Source organism: Elgaria multicarinata, chromosome 6, assembly GCF_023053635.1.
Source record: "Elgaria multicarinata webbii isolate HBS135686 ecotype San Diego chromosome 6, rElgMul1.1.pri, whole genome shotgun sequence".
NCBI classification, from domain to species: domain Eukaryota; kingdom Metazoa; phylum Chordata; class Lepidosauria; order Squamata; family Anguidae; genus Elgaria; species Elgaria multicarinata.
This window is the reverse complement of record NC_086176.1, coordinates 3,889,546-3,905,266: the sequence shown is the minus strand read 5'-3', so window position 1 is coordinate 3,905,266 and position 15,721 is coordinate 3,889,546. Positions and strand designations below refer to the sequence as shown.

Genomic DNA, 15,721 nt, shown 5'->3' with positions numbered 1-15,721 from the left:
CTTGAAGTTTCATAAGCGACCTTGTTCCATAAGTGACCTCTCTAGTTATTTCTGTGTGAGTGTGTTATTTATACAGAGATGGATCAGATCAGATCAGCAAACATACTTTCTAGATCTCAACTTACTGGCAGATAATGCTTCACTGTAAGCCTGCAGGTAGGGACTGACCTATTTCAGTGCTCAGAGAGTCATGACGTGTGCCAGATGGGAGAGATGATGTCCTTCTGCATTTCTCATAAGGAATTAACAGTGGCTGAAACTCTTACTTTGGGTCTATGGGCACTGTTTTTTTGAAGATCAAAATCCTTATGGAGCAAAGCATCAAACTAGTTGTGACATGAAGTTATGTGCAATATTGTATTGATAGCTGCTTTTTAAACAGGAGAATCTGCTTCTGGAGTGGGGTAAGGATCAGAGAATCTTAAATGTTTTCCTTGCTCACTGTTTCTCTTCTTCTAGTTATGCCCAAAGTATTTTACCCCCTGTAGAGATTCTGGGGCTATTTACACAGCACTCTAACCCATAACATGTTAACCCATAGTTCAACAAACAACCTGTGGTTCAACAACAGCCCACACTCTGAGTGTGGGTTGTTGTTGAACCATAGGTTGTTTGTTGAAACCTGGTTTAATGTGTTGCCTGAACTCACGGCATTTAGCCACCCTGAACAAGCCAACAACAAATCATGGATTCTCAACATGGGTTGTTTGAGGAAAATAAGCCACACTGCATGGTTAACAAGCCACTGTGCAAAAAATGTCCTGAGGGCTGTCTATATGCAGGAAAAGCCCCGCGGTGGCTGTGGATCAGCGCTGCATCAGTTACATGAAACAGCTACAGCATCGCAGCCACCATGGAACTTTCCTGAGAAGCTGTGCATTGAAAAATTCAGGGACTTACCCTGACTTTTTAATGGGTGCAAGGTCAGTGCAGCTCTTCTGCTCTCTGCCGTTGCTCCAGGGGCAGTCCCTAGTGGAAGGCGACCAGCCATTGGTCACCTTCCACTGGAAAGAGGGTGGGGTGTGTGGCTCCAGTTCCCAGATGTCTGCTGGAAACCCCACACTCCTTCTTCGGTATCGGGTTTACCTGACACCACCCCAGGAGAGGAAAACCACGGTTTTGGAGGGAGGCGTTGCCAATCTGGTGCTGCGAAAACAGCCCCCCGGGTTCAGATAGCATGCTAATACATGGTTCAACAAAAAACTCGGTTCAACAACAACCCACACTCAACCACTGATGTGTGTGTTGGTGTGTTGTACAAACCCAGTCAGTATAACATAGATTGGCCCTAAACTTTAGTCAGGTAATTCTCTCATCCATGCAAATCATTTCTCACTGTGTAGCCTGGTCATTTTGATCACTTTCCCCCTTTTTTCTTCTTAGTGTCAAGACTCATGCTGTGAGGATGCCCCCCGGTTACCAAGCAGACCTTGTTATTCAGTTAGTATGGGCAAATGGTGAGCCTCCCCAGCAAATAACAAGCCTAGCAGCAAACTCAGCATATGGATTGTAAGTTAACCCAGTATATTTGAACATAATGCATTACATTTTATTCAAATAGATGTTTGTTCTTTGTTGTCAGTCAAATAGTAACATGAAAGATGCCCTGTGCCTGGGACAACTGTCACAGTGTTGTACAGGTAATATTGCTGTGCACTAGGGCTGTGCAAGCCTCGGGACTTGGATTCAGAAGCTCAAATCACAGAGGCCATTTCATGGCGGACCCACCATTTTCATGGCGGACTCAACCATTTTCTTACACAGCTCTAGGCCCCCCTATACAGCCTACAACTCCCAGCATCCAGTGCTTGGGAGGGCTGTACTTACCAGGGCCCAGGAGCAGAAGGAATACAAGAAGTTTTTAGCTGTGTATATTTAATGTTTTATACTGTATGCGTTTATCTGTATGCCGCCCTGATATCTTATTGATATAGGGCGGGATATAAATCTATATAAATAAAAATGAAAAAGACCGTTCGTTACTGTCGTTATATCTCCGAAAGTTCTTCACCGATTGCTTTGAAATTTTGACACAGCGTTGCGTTTGAATACGCGAGCGTTGTTATGTAACTATGTTCTCTATGGGGTCAAAGGTTTGTCTTAAAATCGAAGAAATAGGCCTCCTCAAAACCAGTCCTGCTGATCATTGTGACATCACCAACCAGTAGGCCAATCCGCTGCCTCTGCCTCCTCTCCTATTTGCATGTACTCTCGCAATTAGCTGAGTGAATATAGATGTCACACCTGTGACAGTTACACGTTCTGAAGAAAGGTAACTGTCAGGAGTTTCCAGTAACCTCCTCACCCTAAAAACATGCTTTTATATCTCCGAAAGTTCTTCACCGATTGCTTTGAAATTTTGACACAGCGTTGTGTTCGAATACGCGAGCGTTGTTATGTAACTATGTTCTCTATGGGGTCAAAGGTTTGTCTTAAAATCGAAGAAATAGGCCTCCTCAAAAGCAGTCCTGCTGATCATTGTGACATCGCCAACCAGTAGGCCAATCCACTGCCTCTGCCTCCTCTCCTATTTGCATATTCTCTCGCAATTGGCTGAGTGAATATAGATGTCACACCTGTGACAGTTACACGTTCTGAAGAAAGGTAACTGCCATGAGTTTCCAGTAACCTCCTCACCGTAAAAACATGCTTTTATATCTCCGAAAGTTCTTCACCGATTGCTTTGAAATTTTGACACAGCGTTGCGTTCGAATACGCGAGCGTTGTTATGTAACTATATTCTCTATGGGGTCAAAGGTTTGTCTTAAAATCGAAGAAATAGACCTCCTCAAAACCAGTCCTGCTGATCATTGTGACATCACCAACCAGTAGGCCAATCCGCTGCCTCTGCCTCCTCTCCTATTTGCATGTTCTCTCCTATTTGCTCTTATAAGTCATTGTGATATCACCAACCAGTAGGCCAATCCACTGTCTCTGCCTCCTCTCCTATTTGCATATTCTCTCACAATTGGCTGAGAGAATATAGATGTCACACCTGTGACAGTTACACGTTCTGAAGAAAGGTAACTGCCAGGAGTTTCCAGTAACCTCCTCACCGTAAAAACATGCTTTTATATCTCCGAAAGTTCTTCACCGATTGCTTTGAAATTTTGACACAGCGTTGCGTTCGAATACACGAGCGTTGTTATGTAACTATGTTCTCTATGGGGTCAAAGGTTTGTCTTAAAATCGAAGAAATAGGCCTCCTCAAAACCAGTCCTGCTGATCATTGTGACATCGCCAACCAGTAGGTCAATCCACTGCCTCTGCCTCCTCTCCTATTTGCATGTTCTCTCCTATTTGCTCTTATAAGTCATTGTGATATCGCCAACCAGTAGGCCAATCCACTGCCTCTGCCTCCTCTCCTATTTGCATATTCTCTCACAATTGGCTGAGTGAATATAGATGTCACACCTGTGACAGTTACACGTTCTGAAGAAAGGTAACTGCCAGGAGTTTCCACTAACCTCCTCACTGTAAAAACATCCTTTTTTAAAAACCAAACAATCTGCTTTACTTCATCCAAATAATGCCTCACGGAAGATCACACTTAGGTTGTCGTACTCGCAGAGCGGAAGCACTGCGACGAGAAATTGCAAATCAGACTGAGGAAGAACGGACATCAGCAAACGAGAAAAAAAGAAAAAGAATGCCTCAAATACATGCCAAGGAACCAGCCAAGCAACGTTCAGCCAGACTTGAGGATGCACGGTTGCGAGCACAGCAATCGCATTCTACAGCTTCAGATCTGCTTTGTTCTCAACAGAATGATCGCGACAGGCTGAGAGTGGCTGAAAGACGTCAACGAGAAACAGCACATCAGCGTCAAACACGACTCCATGGTAAACAATCACACGATTACAATCGCCTTGCATTCCGGTACAACCCAGCTGATGATTATAGTTTGAGGTGGCATGTTCTCATCGGCACTGTGACTGAAGTGTGTCCTTATTGCAAGGCTCTTAAATTTAATGGAGAAACAAAAGGAATGTGTTGCGCTGCTGGAAAAATTAAACTGCCTCAACTTGGAGAACCACCAGAGCCATTACAAACTTTGCTTGCTGGATATACCGCAGAATCAAAGCATTTCCTATCTAACATCAGGAAATACAACTCATGCTTCCAAATGATGTCGTTCGGTGCAGAAATCATCACAGCTCCATTTATGCCAACTTTCAAAGTCAAAGGACAAATTTATCATAAAGCCGGCTCCTTCCTTCCGTTTCAAGATAGTCAACATAAATTCCTACAAATGTATTTCATTGGTGATGGCAATGATGAATTGAATGCACGCTGCGAAATTTATACCGGCATAAAAAGTTCCATCGTTTCAAAACTGCAACAGCTACTTCACGAAAAAAACAATTTAGTACATTTGTTCAAAACAGCAATTGACATGATGCCATCTGATACACACAAGATTGTTATTCATGCTGACAAAACGCCTGCTGGAGAACATGTGCGAAGATTCAATGCTCCAACTATAGACGAAGTGGCAATTGTTATAGTCGGAGATCAATCTTGACAGGACCTTTCAAAGGTGAAGATGTCCTCATTCCTCGCATTCCTATGATTCCAACAGATATGCCATTTCAATTTAAGAGATTGCAATTTCCCATTTGATTGGCGTTTGCAATCACCATCAACAAAGCTCAGGGCCAATCTTTAGAATTGTGCGGTTTAGATCTAGACACAGATTGCTTCTCACATGGACAATTATATGTTGCGTGTTCTAGAGTCGGCAAACCAGACAATCTCTATATCTACACAGACAATGGAACAACTAAAAATATTGTATATCCACAAGCATTGTGAAATTAAACATATTAGAAACATCCGCTTTGTCTTTTCTTTCTTTTCAATTTAACCAGACTGAGCCACAGCAACACGTGGCAGGGTACAGCTAGTGTTTTAAATAAATAAATAAATAAATAAATAAAATTGTAGGCTAAGGCTGCGCAAGAAAATGGCAGATCCATCATAAAATGGCAGATCCGCCATGAAATGGGGGCCTCCATGATTCAGACTTCCGAATCCAAGGCCCTACGCTTGAATAGCCCTATTCTTCAGACAAATACGTATGACTGTTTGCACCTGCAGAACATAAGAACTTAAGAAGAGCCATGCTGAAGCTGACCACATGTATATTCAGATGCCTACAGCCGTATATGGCTCGGGTCCAGGTTATCTGAAAAACCGTATTCTCCCTTACAAGCCTGAGATCTTAAGGGGAGGCCCTTCTCTCTGTCCCTCCATCATGACAGGCACACCTCCTGGGAACGCGGGAGAGGGCCTTTCCGGTGGCTGCCCCAGGGCTCTGGAACTCCCTTCCCAGGGAAGCTAGACTGGTTCCCCCCCTGGTGTGTTTCTGGAGGCAGGCTAAATCTGCAGAGGTGCTTCCTCTGGCCACCTGCACTTTAGTATCTGGGAAGGAAGAAGGAGCGGCTAGTGAGCAGATGTTTAGGCCGATGTCAAACTGGTGGGGGGATAGCCACAGAGAGCAAGCCTCTGCACTCCCACTTCCCACCCCCAAATACACACTGAAATCTCCTTATCCTCCTTCAGTATTCCTTTAACACTGTTAGATCCAATAGTCCCTAGCTAGTTTCTTGCTTTTGATGGTGGGCATTGTTTACTTGGACTTCCAAAGGGCTTTTGATAAAGTCCCCCACCAAAGACTCCTGATTAAACTTAGTAGACATGGAATAAGAGGAGAGGCCCTCTTATGGATCAGTAACTGGTTAAAGAACAGAAAGCAGAGTGTAGGAATAAATGGTCAATTCTCCTGATGGAGGGAAGTAAATAGTGAGGTCCCACAGGGATCGGTACTGGGATCAATTCTTTTCAACTTGTTCATAAATGATCTGGAATTAGGAGTGAGCAGTGAAGTGGCCAAGTTTGACAATGACGCTAAATTATTTAAGGTGGTTAAAACACAAAGGAATTGTGAAGAGCTCCAAAGGGATCTCTCCAAGCTGGGAGAGTGGGCGTCCAAATGGCAGATGTGGTTCAATGTAAGCAAGTGTAAGGTGATGCACATTGCAGGGAAAAACCCCAACTTCAAGTCTAACCTAATGGGATCTGAGCTGGTGGTGACCGAACAAGAAAGAGATCTTGGGATTGTGGTGGACCGCTCAATGAAAATGTCCACCCAGTGTGCGGCCGCTGTAAAGAAGGTAAACTCCATGTAAGGCATTATAAGAAAAGGAATTGAGAATAAAACGGCCAGTATCATACTGCCCTTATATAAATCTATTGTGCGACCACACTTAGAATACTGTGTACAGTATTCTAAGTATACTGTAAACGAAATACACATAAAATGGTCAGTTTATTATGAAAAGTCATTGGGGACTTCAAAAAAAATGGAGTGGCTATTTTGATTTTAAAAAAAGTGGATTTATATTAGAAACTATAAAAAAGGATGATAATGGTAGATATCTAATGATAAAGGGTCAAATTGAAGGTAAAGCATATACAATAGTTAATGTTTATGCCCCTAATGAGAGACATAGAGAGTTTTATACAGAATTATTTAAAGAAATAGAAGAGTTTAAGGAGGGGTATGTTATTTTAGCTGGGGACTTTAATATGGTTATAGATAATAGATTGGACAGGTCAAACCCCACTAATGCTGAAAAGAGAAATAATATTACTATATTGAATAAATTGGTAAAAGAAAAAGATTATGTGGATTGTTGGCGTTTACTTAGCGGGGTGAATCCTGGCTTTTCTTATTACTCCCCAGTTCATCATACATACTCTAGGATAGATTATATATTTGTTTCAAAAGAGTTTGCAACTAAGGTTTGTAAAATGGAAACGGGGGTAATAAAGGTAACAGATCATGCATTGCTAAGTTTAGAGTTTACATTTAGGAAGAACTATAAAGAAGCGTATAGGTGGAAAATGAATACAAAAATATTGAAGTATAATAAAGTGGTAGAAAAAATGCAGAGGGAACTGTCAGAGACTTGGGAAATTAACGAAAAGGGTGGAACGGTAAGGGCAGTTGTTTGGGATACCATGAAGGCGGTAGCAAGAGGGATTTGTATTAGAGAAATGTGTAATTTAAGGAGGCAACAGCTTGCAGCTCAGGAAAAGTTGGAGGTAGAGATTAGGAATTTGGAGAAAGATTATTGGCAGTGTAAAAATAAACATAAATTAATAGAAATACAAGCAAAGAAAAAAAGAATTAGAGAATATAAATTTAGAGCAAGTTCAGAAAAATCTAATTTATATGAAAAGGGAGTATTTTGAAAATAGTAATAAAAACTCTAGATTGCTAGCCAGACTCACACAAAAGGAAAAAGCTAAGAATGGGATAGGAATATTGAAAGATAAACAAGGGAATTATTGTCATATAATGAAGGGTAAAATAAAAATCTTTCAAGAATTTTATCAAGAATTATATAAAGGAAAGGATATCCAAAAAAAGAAGTTGGAAGCTTATATAGAAAAGTACATAAAGAAGGGAATAAAAATAGAACATAAAGAGTTAATGGAGAAGGTAATAACTCAAAGAGAAGTCGAAGAGGTAATTGAGAATTTGAAAGTGGGTAAATCACCTGGGGTAGACAGCTTAGGACCGGAATATTATAAAGTTTTAAAAACGTTTTTAGTACCGAAATTATTGAAGTTGTACAACGCCATATTGGAAGGAGAGAGGACACCAGAATCATGGGAACATTCATTGATAATTTTAATTCCAAAACCAGATAAAGATCTGACTGTCCCTGATTCATATAGACCTATTTCATTAATAAATCAAGATGCTAACATTTTTTCAACTATTTTAGCAAAACGGTTTTGCTAAATTTATAGCTGAATATATAGGGGAAGACCAATGTGGATTTGTAGCAGGTAGACAAATGCATAATTTAGTGGGAACAGTTTTAAATGTAATACAGGTGATAAAGAAGTCTAAGATTAAAGCGGGAATTTTGGCATTGGATATTTTTAAGGCTTTCGATTGTGTGATCTGGCAGGCTTTAAAGATGATTTTAAATAAAATGGGATTTGGAAATAAATTTAAAGCTATAATAGAACAGTTGTACTCTCAAAATACTGCCGTAGTGGTAGTGAACGACGGAGTTACGGATAAGATACGACTAGCCAGAGGGACAAGACAAGGATGTCCACTCTCGCCGGTCCTGTTTGTAATGGTTATGGAATTATTGGCGAATGCGATAAGAGATGATGGGGATAGAAGGAATAGGTGATATTAAAAAAATAAAATTGAATATGTTTGCGGATGATACTTTGCTAACTATTAAAAATCCAATAAGAAAGATGGAAAGAATTAAACAGCAACTGAGAGAATTTGAGGAAATTGCTGGGTTAAGAATAAATTAGTCCAAATCAGAGATGATGTTATTTAATTATACTAAAAAGGAAGAGAAGGAGTGGGAAGGAAAGGGAAGAGAAATGAGAGTTAAGGAACAGATTAGATATTTGGGAATTAAAATTACACAAAATTTAGAGTTTAGAGAAGGAGAATTTAAATAGTTTAAAAAAAGAGATTTTAGTAAAATTGGAAAAATATAAAAGATTAAATTTATCCTGGTTTGGAAGAATAGCATTAATAAAAATGAAGATTTTAGCAAAGATTAATTTTGTGTTCAGGATGTTACCAATAAAAATTTCAGAATCAGAGATAAAAAGTTGGCAAAATATCATAAACAATTATTGTAATGGGGATAAGAAAGCGAGGGTAAATAAGAATAAATGGTATTTAAATAAAAAAAAGGGAGGATTGGGTCTCCCAAATATTAACCTATATTACGTAGCTAATAGGTTAAGACATATTGTGGAAGCAATTATAGGAGTAGGAGATTTAGACTGGATGGAGGATAAAACTACAAGTAACATAGAGATGAAGTTGGAAAATGTATTTTTTAGGGAAGGAAAAAAAATGGGTTGAAAGTATAGGTAATCTGCTCTTGAGGTTTCACTGGGAAATTTGGAGTAAATATAAAGGGGAGTTGCTCCCGAGCAACTCACCTTTATCACCGGTAATAATGCTAAAGAATTTCATGGAGGAATTAAAGAGTAGATTAAGTAAAGTTTTAATAGAAAAAAATAAAATGAAATTAAGGGAATGGTTAAGAGAAATGAATACAAGAGAGGATTTGGAAGAGGTTTTAAAAGATAAAAAATTAACTTGGTTAAATTATTGGCAATTAGAACAGTGGACCAAAAAGTGGGTAAGAGAAAATGGAGATTGTAGAGAATTGACGAAGTTTGAGGAATTAATAGTTAAAAAAGAAAATAAGAGAAAAAGAACAGCGTCAAAAGGGTTAATGAGTGAAATATATAGAATATTGTTGGAGAAAGGGTTGATGGATAGTTCAGGTAAAATGGTTTGGGAGACAGATTTGAATGTACAAATAGGACAACAGAGCTGGGAGGGACTATGGAAACAAAGAGCGTTGAGAAATATGTCAGTGAGAATAAAACAGAATTACTTTAAAATTATATGGAGGTGGTACCTAACCCCGGTTAGATTAAATAAGATAAATAATCAGCACTCAGCAAATTGTTGGAGAGGATGTGGGGGAAAAGGAACGTATTTACATATGTGGTGGGAATGCAAATATGTACAAAAATTGTGGAAGATGGTGTTTTTGGAGATTGAAGAAATTGTGGGAATGAAGATAGAACGAACACCAAAAGTTGCATTACTGTCACTATTTGAAGATTTAAAATGTAAAAAAGAAATTAAGGAATTGATAATGAATATGCTGACTGCAGCAAGATTGATTGTAGCTAGGAACTGGAAGATTCAAGGGGATTATTGTATTGAAGAATAGTATAAAGAAGTATGGGATATAGCTATTAATGATAAATTGACTTGTAATATTAAATGGAGAAGAGGTATAGCTAAAACAAATGATTTTGAAGGAATTTGGAAACAGTTCCTAATATTTGTGTTTTCTAAGGGAAGTGGGAAACCGCCAGCGGAAGAAAGTATGAGATTTTGGAATCAGGAATGAGATCCCGAGGTGGGGGTGCACTTATATGTTAAGTTTGATTATGTTATTCAGATATGATATTGATGTTATTCAACATTTATGTAGTATGTTGTTGTTTTTTTAATTGTAATGGTGTATGTTTAAGTATTGTAGAAAATAAAAAAAATATTTTAAAAAAAGATTACTGTGTACAGTTCTGGTCACCACACCTAAAAAAGGATGTTATAGAGCTGGAAAAAGTGCTGAAAAGGGCAACTAAAACGATTAACGGGCTGGAGCATCTCCCCCATGAGGGAAGGTTACATCAGCTGGGATTGTTTAGCTTGGAGAAGAGGAGACTGAGGGGAGACATGATAGAGGTGTTCAGAATTATGCATGGTATGGAGAATGTGGATAAGGAGACATTTTTCTCCCTCTCTCAAAATACTTGAACCTGGGATCATCCCATGAAGCTGATCGGTGGGAGATTGAAAACAAATAAAAGGAAGCACTTCTTTACACAGTGCATAGTTAAATTATGGAACTCACTACCACAAGATGTAGTGATGGCCACTAATTTGGATGGCTTTAAAAGGGGGTTGGATAAATTCCTGGAGGCAAAGGCTATCAATGGCTACTAGCCCTGATAGTTGTGTGCTGTCTCCAGTATTTGAGGCAGTAGGCCTGTGTGCACCAGTTGCCGGGTATGTGCGAAAAGAATTTCCTCTCCGGGTGGAGAGATAGCAGAGTATGCAGCGTAGAGGTGGGTTCAGAGAAAGCAAAATAAGCCACAGAGATAACACACAGCAACAGTATTTTTCTTCAGCAACGGTTTACTGAGTTAGAAGGCATAGAAGATCACATTTACAGTATATTACAAAATACTCACACAAACGTCATGTTCACACAGGAGAGAGAATACATGTACTTTACACAATACTTATATACAGAATAGTATCTCTCTCTATTAACTAGTCAATCAATCAGCCACTTGTCAGGTCATTAACCAATTAACCAATTAACTCTGACCTTTAAAGTAGCTGATGTAACTTCTTGCAACAGTTACACTAGGTTGGGTGACATTGAAACTATGGTCAGCAAAAATAGTTTCAATATTTATATATACACAGCAAAAATCAATTTGCACCACCCAGCTATTTTTCCTTGAAACCTTAAGTTTCACATAGCTCTGCATGTCTTACCATCCCCAGAGGCTTTGTGAACAAATCTGCCACATTATTTTTGGTTTCACAATACATCAACTTAATAACATTCTGGTACTTTATGGCAACATGTTTCATTTTTGTTTTAAACATATCAGCTTTAGCTAACGAGATACAGGATTGAGAGTCACAATACACAGGCATAGGAAGATCAAATACAATATCAAAATCTTTTAGTAACTGTAGGAACCAGGTTAATTCACTACAAAGCTCAGATAGTGCAGCATATTCAGCTTCACAGGATGAAGTAGACATAAAACTTTGCTTTCTGGCTTTCCAAGTGATCAATGACTTTCCATACATAATCACTAAACCGGTCTGTGAAACTCTCTACCTTTTCATTCTGCCCCCCAGACAGAATAAGACAATAGTCTTGAGTTCCTTTCAAGTATCTCAGCACTCTTTTAACTGACTGCCAAGCTGGCACAGTTGGCGCTGCAACTAGCCTGCTTAAAATAGATATGGCGTTAGCAATATCAGGTCGAGTCCAAAATGCTAAATATAGCAGAGTGCCTATTACAGAATGATATAACTCTTGATTGCTAAAGCTTTCTCCTTCCAGATTTTTTCTTACATCGACTGTTAAAGGGCTTTTAACAGTTTTACAGTCTTTCATTCCACAGGACTCTATCAAATTTAAAATCTTTTGTTTCTGACTCAATTTGTAGTTGCCATCACTGTCTTTTGTGATATCTACACCCAAATAATGTTTAACTTCTCCCAAAGATTTTAATTTAAATCTTTTTTCCAATTGACCAGAAACGTTCTCAATTTGATCTGTGGAACTCCCTGCCACTAACAAATCATCCACAAAAGCTAGAATTAACATATAATCTTTGCTTTTTCCTTTGGTATACAGACATGGATCAGCAATACTCCTTTGGAAACCCAATTCATTTACTAACACAGCATTTAGACATTGGTTCCAACACCTTGCTGATTGCTTGAGCCCGTACACTGCTTTCTTTAGCAGCCACTGTTAATAACAGTTAATAAAGATTCTGCCTTGCATGTCGGGGAGAATACTTCGTCATAATTTTCTCCCTTTACCTGGTTAAATCCTCTGGCTACCAAGCGTGCTTTGTATTTCAACTCTCCAGACTAGATTTTTTCTTTTGAAAACCCATCTACAAGTCATTGCCGCTTGCCTTCAGGTAACTGAGTTTCTACATAGACATTGTTGCGCTTAAAACTATCAAGTTCAGCTTGCATAGCATCTAGCCAACACTGTTTTTCTTTAGCTTCTAAAGACAAAACATCATTGTAACATTGGGGATTTACTCCTGTAAAAAATATCTGATCTGCAAAACGTTCCGGAGCAATTCCTTTTGTGGAATGACTGGACTTTCTAGGCAACTGAGTTTCCTCTTGCCCTGCCCCCACAGATTCCTGCTGTCTGCTATCTGGCAACTCTGCTGGCTTAGCAGACTCAGTTAACTCCTTAACTACTGGAACTTTTGCACTGCTTTTTAAATCCATTAACACACTAGGATTAGAATGGATTTTTCCCCAGTCCTGTTCAAAGAATTGTGCAGATTTTGATATCAGGATTTTGCCATTTTCTTGCAAAAACCTCCAACTGGTCCCCTGATAACCAACAAACCTGAGTTTAAGTGCATTTACCCCTTCTTTGCATCTTAAACTTAAAGGAACATTTACAGCAGCATAGCTTCCCCAAATTCTGACATGATCCAACCTTGGTTTTCTATCATGCATTAAATAATAGGGTGTATTGTTAATCATGCTGCTCCAAGTCAGATTACACAATACATTGGCAGCCCTAAAAGCTTCTGCCCACAACCCTTTTTGTGCACCACTGTCTTCCATCAGACAATCTTTTTTGCTTTTTAAATAACCAATTCTTCTTTCTACTAGGCCATTTTGCCAAGGTGCTTTTACATTAATAACTTTATGTTTAATTCCAAGCTTTTCACAAATCTTTTGAAAATCATTGGACACAAATTCTCGTCCATGGTCACGTTGAAGAACATGTATTTGGGATTTAAAGAATCTTTCCACATATCTTACCCAAGACTTCAAAGATTTCAAACAATCACTTTTCTTCTTGAGAAAATAAACCCAAGAATACCTGGAGAAATCATCCACCAATACAAATGCATATTTGGCCCCACCAAGACTTGTTGGAAAAGGTCCACACAAATCAATGTGCACTAAATCTAATTTTTATTTTGCTCTCCAATCCCTGGACTTTGGAATATTAGCAATTTTTGATTTAGTCATTTTGCAAATATTACAATCAAGAAATTTGTCACAGCTTTTCAATTTAAGCCCTTCAGTACACTCAATAGTTTTATTAAGTGCCTTAAAACCAATATGTCCCATTCTTCTGTGCATCAAATGCACACAGCCATCATGAGGTGGTTTGTTGCCGGTCAAACGATCCGTCTGTGCCACGCACGGCATTTCCCCTTCATCTCCTGGCTCCATGTGGAAAAGACCGTTCTTCTTCACTGCCGTTCCTTGCACCACTCCGTCACGCTCCATGTAACATCTGTCTCCCACGAACTTCACCATGAAACCGAGCTCCGTCAGCGTTGACACCCCGAGCAGGCAATACTTCAACTCCGGCACAACGATAGCACTTTGGCTTAGATTTTCTCTCTCTCTCCTTTTGCCACCGACAGAAACATTTTCAGTTGCTTCTCCTCTCGGCAATGTGTTAACTCTTTCCTCTCCAGCCAATTTACGATCCTGGACATCAGCAGCGCTCCTTTCAAGCCTTTTCTGCTCTTCTCCAATCAATCTCCCATAGACATAATTCAACGTCAGGTTTTGCACTGGAATATTCTCAAGAGTTGTCACTAACACATCATAGGATTTTGGCAAACTTGACAAGATAATATAACACATGTTTTCATCAGACAATCGCATACCACTGGCACTTAGCTGGTTAAAGCATTCTCTCATCGTTTGCAAATGCTTTGTCATGCTTCCGCTCTCAGCCAACCTGGCACGATAAATCTGCCTCGTCAAGGTAATTCGATTCCCAGCCGTTTTCCTCACGTATACGGCTTTTAGCTTGGTTCAAATCACATTGGGAGGATCAGAGCGATCTATGTAAGACAATTGGTCATTACGCAAACATAAAACAATCATTGCTTTGGCACGTTCCGCTTGTCTGTCCCATTCGCTCTGGTTGTCTCTCTCCAATGCTCCCGGACGTGGATTAGCAACCGGATACCACAGACCGTCCTTTTTTAAAGCCATTTCCATTTTAAAAGACCATGCTAAGTAATTGACGTCTGTTAACAGCTCCATAGGAACATTTGTAGCCACATTTTGAGCCATCTCTCCAATCTCCTCTCCACTTGACTCTCCTTCTTCCGACTGGCTCTGAGTTCCAGAAACCTCAGATTTAAAGTCAGCGTCTTCTCCTCACTGTTCAGCATCCAGACCACCGCACCAACTCCTTAAGGCAAACAGCCTTACCAGCGAGTCGGTTTCCACGGCACATCCTAGCTGATTCCTGCTGAGAAACACTCACTGTTTTCCTGCTGTTTAATCTCTTTCCGGGCAACCGCTCTCTGACTTCCACAGCCTCAGCTTTCACTGCTCACAACAGATAGGTTTCTCCACAACCTGGGACTCCACGGCCTGGGCCCATAACCTGTCAGGTATGTGCGAAAAGAATTTCCTCTCCGGGTGGAGAGATAGCAGAGTATGCAGCGTAGAGGCGGGTTCAGAGAAAGCAAAATAAGCCACAGAGATAACACACAGCAACAGTATTTTTCTTCAGCAACGGTTTACTGAGTTAGAAGGCATAGAAGATCACATTTACAGTATATTACAAAATACTCACACAAACGTCATGTTCACACAGGAGAGAGAATGCATGTACTTTACACAATACTTATATACAGAATAGTATCTCTCTCTATTAACTAGTCAATCAATCAGCCACTTGTCAGGTCATTAACCAATTAACCAATTAACTCTGACCTTTAAAGTAGCTGATGTAACTTCTTGCAACAGTTACACTAGGTTGGGTGACATTGAAACTATGGTCAGCAAAAATCCATTCCCAGACACATGTGTGGGAGGGTGCTGTTGCACCATGTCCTGCTTGTTCATCCCTGGCTGATGGCTGGATGGCCACTGTGCGAACAGAGTGCTGGACTAGATGGACTCTTGGGGTGTTACTAGACGAGGCTCTAGCGCGTGTTACCTTCCGCAGTCACGTCGAGGCTTCCAGATGACGTTCACGAGGATCCGCCGTTATCCTGCGGTGAAGCCTCTTTCTCCCAACTTTTAAAAAGTGAGTTTTAGGGCGCCTTTTCCTGCCGTCCCGCGGTAATTCGGAGTACGTGTGGGAGGATGTGAGGTCACTGCGGTCCGCACTGGGCAGGAAAAGGCGTGCTAAGGGGGAGTGGTCAGCGGCTTCGGTCAAGCCGCCTCCGCCATTTGCGCGCAGTCCGCCAGCTGGGGCAGCGCGGCGGAGCGGCTTTTTTTTTTAATTCCCCCAGTGACAGTTTGCGCAGGAACGGAGGAACGGAAAAGTGGCTAGTGTGCTGCTGGGGTGTGTGG

At 40.2% G+C, this 15,721-nt stretch overlaps 1 protein-coding gene across 1 annotated transcript in view; it reads left to right on the top strand.

Annotated features, from left to right (window-relative positions):
- Nucleotides 1-15,721, top strand: part of STXBP5L (syntaxin binding protein 5L) — a 198,735-nt gene that overhangs the window by 129,284 nt on the left and 53,730 nt on the right. Inside the window, exon 17 of the mRNA XM_063128419.1 lies at nucleotides 1,384-1,509. Coding sequence (XP_062984489.1) covers nucleotides 1,384-1,509 — 126 coding nt within the window. The remainder of the gene's footprint in view (nucleotides 1-1,383; nucleotides 1,510-15,721) is intronic.